This window comes from Anomaloglossus baeobatrachus, chromosome 11 (assembly GCF_048569485.1).
Source record: "Anomaloglossus baeobatrachus isolate aAnoBae1 chromosome 11, aAnoBae1.hap1, whole genome shotgun sequence".
Taxonomy (NCBI): domain Eukaryota; kingdom Metazoa; phylum Chordata; class Amphibia; order Anura; family Aromobatidae; genus Anomaloglossus; species Anomaloglossus baeobatrachus.
The window spans coordinates 9,319,570-9,329,584 of record NC_134363.1 but is presented as its reverse complement, the minus strand read 5'-3'; the positions used below and the strand labels follow the sequence as shown (position 1 = coordinate 9,329,584).

The following is a 10,015-nucleotide window of genomic DNA, read 5'->3' as shown; positions in this document are numbered from 1 at the left end:
GGTGGCGGTGGGTGGACGGTTATCGCCGGCTCCTTCGTGTTCCCATCTCTGCTTTTGCTGCAGGACAGGACCCAGCATCAGATCCAGACCCTCATTCAGGGGAACGACATCGCCAAGTCTGAGATCCGGCGGCACAGGTTGGAGGTGAGGTGCTGCAGGGGTGCATCTACTTATGCAAATACGTCCCTCCCACTTTATGCTGTCGGTGACATGTGTGCCTGATCTGCGTTTTTTTTTTTTTTGTGTCGTCTCACAAGGCGCAGAAGGTTGTCCAGGAGTCGGTGCGGCCCCGGCCCCACGAGGTCATCCAGGAATCGGAGCGGCTGCACGACTCCATCATGAAGGACATGAAATATTTCTCCTCCGTCTGCCTCCCGGCGGTGCCGAAAATCTACATGGACGGGTGAGAGGGTCTCTAACTTTCATGTCTTGATTCACAGCCAGAGCTGCAATCGCAATTCTGCTTCCTCCGCACGGTGCGGGATTCAGTTTGGGTTTCGCACGCAGCTCTGGAGGATGAGGGCAGATGTGATGCTGCAGTCATGTCTGGTCTGTATAGTGCTGCGCTCTGTGGGGGAGGAAACCGGAATATGCAGAATGTTGCATGCAGCTCTGGATGTGACCAGAGTATAGATCTGATATGTAATCTCATCATGTGCAGGGTTAACCTGGGCCCGGTTCAGGAGCTGTCAATCAACCGCCTCTCCAGCCCCCTCTCTCCGTACTACCCCCATCTACAGAGGGATCTATGGCAGCATCTGCCTGCCTCCGTTTAAGGTGAGAACCTGCGCAGTGGCGCCTTCCTCCGTCACCGCAGCATGTGCGTGCTGTGACATATTCCTGCTGGATGGCCTGTAGAGCCTCCTCCCCTCCCGTGCTGATGTGCGCTGTGTCAGCGCCCTCCTCTTCTCCCCCTCCCTGCGGCTGTGTCTGCGCCCTCCTCTTCTCCCCCCTCCCTGCGGCTGTGTCTGCGCCCTCCTCTTCTCCCCCCCTCCTGCGGCTGTGTCTGCGCCCTCCTCTTCTCCCCTCCCCTACCTGCGGCTGTGTCTGCGCCCTCCTCTTCTCCCCTCCCTGCGGATGTGTCTGCGCCCTCCTCTTCTCCCTTCCCTGCGGATGTGTCTGCGCCCTCCTCTTCTCCCCTCCCCTCTCCTCTCTCTGCGGCTGTTTCGGCGCCCTCTTCTTCTCCCCCTCTTCTGCGCCTGTGTCGGCGCCCTCTTCTCCCCTCCTCTGTGGATGTGTCGGCGCCCTCTTCTCCCCTCCCTCTGTGGATGTGTCGGCGCCCTCTTCTCCCCTCCCTCTGTGGATGTGTCGGCGCCCTCTTCTCCCCTCCCCCTCTCTGCGGCTGTGTCGGCGCCCTCTTCTTCTCCCCCTCTTCTACGGCTGTGTCGGCGCCCTCTTCTCTTCTCTCTGCGGCTGTGTCGGCGCCCTCTTCTTCTTCTCTTCTCCCCCCTCTTCTCTCTGCGGCTGTGTCGGCGCCCTCTTCTCTTCTCTTCTCTTCTCCCCCCTCTTTTCTCCATGCGGCTGTGTCGGCGCCCTCTTCTCTTGTCCCCCCCCTCTTCTCTCTGCGGCTCTTTCGGCGCCCTCTTCTCTTCTCCCTCCTCTTCTCTCTGTGGCTGTGTCGGCGCCCTCTTCTCTTCTCCCCCCTCTTCTCTCTGCGGCTGTGTCGGCGCCCTCTTCTCTTCTCCCCCTCTTCTCTCTGCGGCTGTGTCGGCGCCCTCTTCTCTTGTCCCCCCCCTCTTCTCTCTGCGGCTGTGTCGGCGCCCTCTTCTCTTGTCGTCCCCCCCCTCTTCTCTCTGCGGCTGTGTCGGCGCCCTCTTCTCTTGTCCCCCCCCCCTCTTCTCTCTGCGGCTGTGTCGGCGCCCTCTTCTCTTGTCCCCCCCCCCCCCCCTCTTCTCTCTGCGGCTGTGTCGGCGCCCTCTTCTCTTGTCCCCCCCCCCCCCTCTTCTCTCTGCGGCTGTGTCGGCGCCCTCTTCTCTTGTCCCCCCCCCCTCTTCTCTCTGCGGCTGTGTCGGCGCCCTCTTCTCTTGTCCCCCCTCTTCTCTCTGCGGCTGTGTCGGCGCCCTCTTCTCCCCTCCCACCCCCCCGCCCCTCTTTCTCCCCTCTGTGGCTGATGCGCTGTGGTGTTTGCCCTCTCAGGCCCCGGAGACCGCTCTGCTCCAGGTTTCGGACATAAAGAAGCGGCTCCGATTCCTTCGCTCGCAGCTCAGCAGCCGCCGTCAGACGATCGCCCGGCTCCAGCGCCCGCTCTGCGAGACCACCGACCTGGACAGTGAGTAGACCTCTGACCTCTCACAGCTGGAGGGCTGTTACTTTGTATCAGTTTCCATCTATCCCCGTTGGCCGCACCACTCTCTTCGGTGCTGAGGCCTGGTTACAATGTGTCACAGCATAGTGTCGGTGCTACACTGTAACAGACCCTCAGCTCTGCTGTTTCTCACCCCCAGCGCTGCTGCAGCTCCTCTCCGGTCACTACACGCAGCAGATGGAGCAGCTCGTCCCTAAGCTGCAGCTCCTCATCCAGCAGTGCCAGCAAAGCCAGGAGTACGGGAAGGAGGTGCAGGCAGCTGTGAGTGACTGGTGAGTGCGCGCACCCTCCGTGGCCGCCAGGCTGTGACTCATCATGAGCAGTTTTTAGCGCTGTCCTCTGCCGCAGGTGGGAGCAGCCGGCGCAGATGTGTCTACCCCAGGAGGAGCGCGGAGGACAGACCCTGCGCCAGTGGCAGGACCGATGGACGGTGGCAGTGACTGCGCTGCAGAGGGGCGACGGACGGTCACAGCTGAGGACGGGAGCGACGGCATGGACTCGCTCACACAATGTAACAACCCCGCAGCTGTGGACTAGATTAGGAACGTTCCAATTTACTGACAGCAAGCAGAGGCGTAGAGTCTCCTGGAACGGGGGAATGATGCTGCACTTCTATTTATAGGGGCCTGGCCCTTTAAATGGCAGTCTGCACGCTCGCTGCACAGAACATGGAGCCGCACCTGTTTCTCGGTATTAGTCACAGGCTGTGCTCTGGAAACTTCCACCCCCGCAGCCTCACCGCTGCTGTGACCTTTCCCCCCCGCCCCCCCCCCCCCCCCTACCCCCCACAAATAAACGTCACTTTATTTACTAAACGCAGCAAATGTGGTGGTGTATCTTTTAATATCGAGGACGTGCACCAGGTGGCGGTGTTATACTGCTCCCTGCACTCATCACTGCCCCCAGAGGGCGCTCTCTGCTCGTAACTGCCCGGTGCCACCGCTCTCCTGACTAGTCCCCAGGTGGCGCTGCTGCATTTCATATTCATCACAGCTAGATGGCGCTGCAGCTGCTATACTTGTGCATAGAGCGATGCTGCTGCAGATCCACATGTGGCCAGCGGGGGCAGACTGGAGCGATGCTGCTGCAGATCCACATGTGACCAGCGGGGGCAGACTGGAGCGATGCTGCTGCAAATCCACATGTGACCAGCGGGGGCAGACTGCAGCGATGCTGCTGCAAATCCACATGTGGCCAGCGGGGGCAGACTGCATCGATGCTGCTGCAAATCCACATGTGGCCAGCGGGGGCAGACTGCAGCGATGCTGCTGCAAATCCACATGTGGCCAGCGGGGGCAGACTGGAGCGATGCTGCTGCTGCAGATCCACATGTGACCAGCGGGGGCAGACTGGAGCGATGCTGCTGCTGCAGATCCACATGTGACCAGCGGGGGCAGACTGGAGCCATGCTGCTGCTGCAGATCCACATGTGACCAGCGGGGGCAGACTGGAGCCATGCTGCTGCAGATCCACATGTGACCAGCGGGGGCAGACTGGAGCCATGCTGCTGCAGATCCACATGTGACCAGCGGGGGCAGACTGGAGCGATGCTGCTGCTGCAGATCCACATGTGACCAGCGGGGGCAGACTGGAGCCATGCTGCTGCTGCAGATCCACATGTGACCAGCGGGGGCAGACTGGAGCCATGCTGCTGCTGCAGATCCACATGTGACCAGCGGGGGCAGACTGGAGCCATGCTGCTGCAGATCCACATGTGACCAGCGGGGGCAGACTGGAGCGATGCTGCTGCAGATCCACATGTGACCAGCGGGGGCAGACTGGAGCGATGCTGCTGCAGATCCACATGTGACCAGCGGGGGCAGACTGGAGCGATGCTGCTGCAGATCCACATGTGGCCAGCGGGGGCAGACTGCATCGATGCTGCTGCAAATCCACATGTGGCCAGCGGGGGCAGACTGCAGCGATGCTGCTGCAAATCCACATGTGGCCAGCGGGGGCAGACTGGAGCAATGATACTGCTGCAGATCCACATGTGGCCAGCGGGGGCAGACTGGAGCGATGCTGCTGCTGCAGATCCACATGTGACCAGCGGGGGCAGACTGGAGCAATGATGCTGCTGCAGATCCACATGTGGCCAGCGGGGGCAGACTGGAGCGATGCTGCTGCTGCAGATCCACATGTGACCAGCGGGGGCAGACTGGAGCGATGCTGCTGCTGCAGATCCACATGTGACCAGCGGGGGCAGACTGGAGCGATGCTGCTGCTGCAGATCCACATGTGACCAGCGGGGGCAGACTGGAGCCATGCTGCTGCTGCAGATCCACATGTGACCAGCGGGGGCAGACTGGAGCCATGCTGCTGCAGATCCACATGTGACCAGCGGGGGCAGACTGGAGCGATGCTGCTGCTGCAGATCCACATGTGGCCAGCGGGGGCAGACTGGAGCGATGCTGCTGCAGATCCACATGTGACCAGCGGGGGCAGACTGGAGCGATGCTGCTGCAGATCCACATGTGACCAGCGGGGGCAGACTGGAGCGATGCTGCTGCAGATCCACATGTGACCAGCGGGGGCAGACTGGAGCGATGCTTCTGCAGATCCACATGTGACCAGCGGGGGCAGACTGGAGCGATGCTGCTGCTGCAGATCCACATGTGACCAGCGGGGGCAGACTGGAGCGATGCTGCTGCAGATCCACATGTGACCAGCGGGGGCAGACTGCAGCGATGCTGCTGCTGCAGATCCACATGTGGCCAGCGGGGGCAGACTGGAGCGATGCTGCTGCTGCAGATCCACATGTGGCCAGCGGGGGCAGACTGTAGCGATGCTGCTGCTGCTGCAGATCCACATGTGACCAGCGGGGGCAGACTGGAGCGATGCTGCTGCTGCAGATCCACATGTGGCCAGCGGGGGCAGACTGGAGCGATGCAGCTGCTGCTGCAGATCCACATGTGACCAGCGGGGGCTGACTGGAGCCATGCTGCTGCTGCAGATCCACATGTGACCAGCGGGGGCAGACTGGAGCGATGCTACTGCAGATCCACATGTGACCAGCGGGGGCAGACTGGAGCGATGCTGCTGCAGATCCACATGTGACCAGCGGGGGCAGACTGGAGCGATGCTGCTGCAGATCCACATGTGACCAGCGGGGGCAGACTGGAGCGATGCTGCTGCAGATCCACATGTGACCAGCGGGGGCAGACTGGAGCGATGCTACTGCAGATCCACATGTGACCAGCGGGGGCAGACTGGAGCGATGCTGCTGCAGATCCACATGTGACCAGCGGGGGCAGACTGGAGCGATGCTGCTGCAGATCCACATGTGACCAGCGGGGGCAGACTGGAGCGATGCTGCTGCAGATCCACATGTGACCAGCGGGGGCTGACGAGCGATGCTGCTGCTGCAGATCCACATGTGACCAGCGGGGGCTGACTGCAGCGATGCTGCTGCAGATCCACATGTGACCAGCGGGGGCAGACTGCAGCGATGCTGCTGCAGATCCACATGTGACCAGCGGGGGCAGACGAGCGATGCTGCTGCTGCAGATCCACATGTGACCAGCGGGGGCTGACGAGCGATGCTGCTGCTGCAGATCCACATGTGACCAGCGGGGGCTGACTGCAGCGATGCTGCTGCAGATCCACATGTGACCAGCGGGGGCAGACTGCAGCGATGCTGCTGCAGATCCACATGTGACCAGCGGGGGCAGACTGCAGCGATGCTGCTGCAGATCCACATGTGACCAGCGGGGGCAGACTGGAGCGATGCTGCTGCAGATCCACATGTGACCAGCGGGGGCAGACTGGAGCGATGCTGCTGCAGATCCACATGTGACCAGCGGGGGCAGACTGCAGCGATGCTGCTGCAGATCCACATGTGACCAGCGGGGGCAGACTGCAGCGATGCTGCTGCAGATCCACATGTGACCAGCGGGGGCAGACTGCAGCGATGCAATCTGTACACAGGAAGTAATTCTCTATGATGGTAATTAATATGGGGGCTGTTGTATAACTGCCCCCCACCCCCGCAGTGACTCAGAGGCACAATATTCACATATTAGGAAAAGCAAAGAAATATTTTATTATGAAAATACAAAATATATAAATATTTACAACTCGTCTGAAAGGTGAATGTACCTGAGCATGAACTATACAGAGGATGATGGAGACCGTCCATAAAGGGTCCGCGCACCAGCCGTTACTGAGCCCGCATACCCCTCAGTTGTTCCTCCTGCCTGTCGCCCAGTGTCCTCTGCTGGGGGGGTCCTGGCTTTGGATTCAGGGTCTCCCACAGTCCAGGACCAGTAATGAGTCCAGTGTTTGGCGGGGTCTGTTGTGACCCCCTCAGATGTTCCTCTGGGTCTTGGCCTCCTGCGGGGAGGGTCGGGTCAGGAGGTCCTGGAGGTCGCACACAAACTTGTAGACATATCTCTGGCCGCCGGTCTTGTGGATGATGTTCTTGTGGTAGTAATAGCGTAAGCCGCGGCTCAGCTTCTCGTAGTTCATTCTAGGCTTGTTCTTGCGTTTTCCCCATCGGCGAGCAACCTGCGAATGTGAAGGAAGAGGTCAAGAGCCGGCCCAGAGGAGCAACCGGAGGAAAGACTGGCGAGGAAGAGGAGCAACCGGAGCAAAGAGGAGCAACCGGAGGAAAGACGGACGAGGAGGAAGCAGAGACTGATGACCAGAGCAAAGATAGCAGCAGAGGAGGAACCAGAACAAAGACAGGAGAAGGGAAACCGGAGAAGAGGAACTGGAGCAAAGAAGAAATAGGGGCAACCGGAGCCGAGACAGGAGAAGGGGAACCGGAGCAAAGACTGGATATAGGCAACCGGAGAAGAGGAACCGGAGCAAAGACTGGATATGGGCAACCGGAGCAAAGACGGGATATCGGCAACCGGAGAAGAGGAACCGGAGCAAAGACGGGATATGGGCAACCGGACAAGAGGAACCGGAGCAAAGACGGGATAAGAGGAACCGGAGCAAAGACGGGATATGAGGAACCGGAGAAAAGACGGGATATGGGCAACCGGACAAGAGGAACCGGAGCAAAGACGGGATATGGGCAACCGGACAAGAGGAACCGGAGCAAAGACGGGATATGGGCAACCGGACAAGAGGAACCGGAGCAAAGACGGGATATGGGCAACCGGACAAGAGGAACCGGAGCAAAGACGGGATATGGGCAACCGGACAAGAGGAACCGGAGCAAAGACGGGATATGGGCAACCGGAGAACAGGCAGAAGAGGAACCGGAGCAAAGACTGGATATGGGCAACCGGAGCAAAGACGGGATATGGGCAACCGGACAAGAGGAACCGGAGCAAAGATGGGATATGGGCAACCGGAGCAAAGATGGGATATGGGCAACCGGAGAAGAGGAACCGGAGCAAAGACTGGATATGGGCAACCGGAGCAAAGACGGGATATGGGCAACCGGAGAAGAGGAACCGGAGCAAAGACTGGATATGAGCAACCGGGAAAGTGGAACTGAAGCAAAAACGGGATATAGGCAACCGGAGAAGAGGCAGAAGAGGAATTGGAACAAAGACGGAATATGGGCAACCGGAGCAAAGACGGGATATGGGCAACCGGAGAAGAGGAACCGGAGCAAAGACGGGATATGGGCAACCGGAGAAGAGGAACCGGAGCAAAGACGGGATATGGGCAACCGGACAAGAGGAACCGGAGCAAAGACGGGATATGGGCAACCGGAGAAGAGGCAGAAGAGGAATTGGAGCAAAGACGGAATATGGGCAACCGGAGAAAAGGTACCGGAGCAAAGACGGGATATGGGCAACCGGACAAGAGGAACCGGAGCAAAGACGGGATATGGGCAACCGGAGAAGAGGCAGAAGAGGAATTGGAGCAAAGACGGAATATGGGCAACCGGAGAAAAGGAACCGGAGCAAAGACTGGATATGGGCAACCGGAGAAGAGGAACCGGAGCAGAAGAGGAACCGGAGCAAAGACGGGATATGGGCAATCGGAGAAGAGGAACCGGAGCAAAGACGGGATATGGGCAACCGGAGAAGAGGAACCGGAGCAAAGACAGCAATGAGGAATCTGCGCAAAAAACAAAGCAGAGGGGAACTTACTTCATTGGGGTCTGAGAGCTTAAACTCCCAACCGTTCCCCGTCCAGCTGATCAATCGCTGACAGGAGGAGTCTTGTAGTAATTCCAGGAGGAATTGCCAGAGCTGGATGGGACCAGAACCACCTTTTTAGGAGGCAAGAAAAAGGCATTTTATTATTTGAGACAATATCACATAGGATAGGATTAGATACACAGTTCAGCAGACAGTATCACACAGGAGAGGATTAGATACACAGCTCAGCAGACAGTATCACACAGGAGAGGATTAGATACACGGCTCAGCAGACAGTATCACACAGGAGAGGATTAGATACACAGCTCAGCAGACAGTATCACACAGGAGAGGATTAGATACACAGCTCAGCAGACAGTATCACACAGGATAGGATTAGATACACAGCTCAGCAGACGGTATCACACAGGAGAGGATTAGATACACGGCTCAGCAGACGGTATCACACAGGAGAGGATTAGATACACGGCTCAGCAGACGGTATCACACAGGAGAGGATTAGATACACGGCTCAGCAGACGGTATCACACAGGATAGGATTAGATACACAGCTCAGCAGACGGTATCACACAGGAGAGGATTAGATACACAGCTCAGCAGACAGTATCACACAGGAGAGGATTAGATACACGGCTTAGCAGACAGTATCACACAGGAGAGGATTAGATACACAGCTCAGCAGACAGTATCACACAGGAGAGGATTAGATACACGGCTTAGCAGACAGTATCACACATGGCATGCTTAGCTACAGCAGCTATGTACAGACCTGATGTTGGGGGCTTGTCCTTTCCTGTGGCGCTCTTCTGCCCGTAGCCCGGGCACTGCCCCTCTTTGGCGCTGGGTCTGTGTCCTGTGCGGCCGGACGACTGCTGGAAACAATCATCTGTGTAGGGGAAACCTGGGGGATGAGAGCAGATGATGGAGCCATTGCCGGATGATTGCAGCGATTGTTACAATGTATCAGTCAGTAATTAACTGTCAGTGGCGGAGGCAGATCAGTGCTGAGGATTGTCTGCACTGGATACAAATGTAACAAACCCTCAGCTGAGATGTAGACTGAGCATAAACCTGATTGTTTCCATTCACGGACAGCGAATAAATATTAATGGTGAGAAATGAATAAAGCTGCGATTCCTCATATAAGGTAACAATGTGTCTGCTCCATTTCTATAGAATTTGGCACAAAAAGTTGTGGTCAAAGTTTACTGGAAAGTATTAGTTGTGTGGCTGGTATCGGGCGTCCCCGGCCTTACCCCTCGTTACCTGTGGGGGGCGCTCTGCTCTGGCCGTGTATCTGTGGGCCGGCCTCCTGGGGCTGGTTACAGGTCGTCCAGGTGGCGTCGTCCCAGCTGTGCCATTCTTGCGATGCCCAGGCGAAGCTGTGGTCGCCCACGGAGCCGGCCGCCATATTGCTGGAGTAGGGATCTGACGCGGTAAAGGACGGCTCCTCTGGGGGGCGGTATATGGAGGCGTCGCTGAGGTTTTGATGCAGCTCCTCGGGCATCACGGGGGGTAAAGTCTGCAGCGAGGGCAGATATTCCTCTGGGACGGTGGACTCCAGTCCTTGAGAGAGAAAAAAATAAATAAATTATATATCTATATCTATATATATATATATATATATATATATACACACACA

At 58.0% G+C, this 10,015-nt stretch overlaps 1 protein-coding gene and 1 long non-coding RNA gene across 3 annotated transcripts in view; one reads left to right on the top strand and one right to left on the bottom strand.

The window, feature by feature from the left end:
• Positions 1-59: 59 nt before the first annotated feature.
• Positions 60-3,111, top strand: LOC142256298 (uncharacterized). 2 transcript variants are annotated; one of them, XR_012727510.1, is made up of 6 exons: positions 60-144; positions 258-403; positions 662-777; positions 2,137-2,269; positions 2,445-2,577; positions 2,654-3,111. It is a non-coding gene; the product is annotated as an uncharacterized LOC142256298 (long non-coding RNA). The 2 variants fall into 2 exon arrangements; XR_012727511.1 differs by having other exon boundaries at positions 69-144; positions 264-403.
• A 3,276-nt stretch (positions 3,112-6,387) lies between these two features.
• The window catches only part of ETV2 (ETS variant transcription factor 2), a 5,644-nt gene continuing 2,016 nt past the window's right edge, over positions 6,388-10,015 (bottom strand). Inside the window, exons 4-7 of the mRNA XM_075328012.1 lie at positions 9,640-9,939; positions 9,143-9,274; positions 8,362-8,483; positions 6,388-6,811 (exon numbers count right to left, since the gene is read on the bottom strand). Of these exons, the coding sequence (XP_075184127.1) occupies positions 6,611-6,811; positions 8,362-8,483; positions 9,143-9,274; positions 9,640-9,939 (755 nt within the window). The 3' untranslated portion in view covers positions 6,388-6,610. The remainder of the gene's footprint in view (positions 6,812-8,361; positions 8,484-9,142; positions 9,275-9,639; positions 9,940-10,015) is intronic.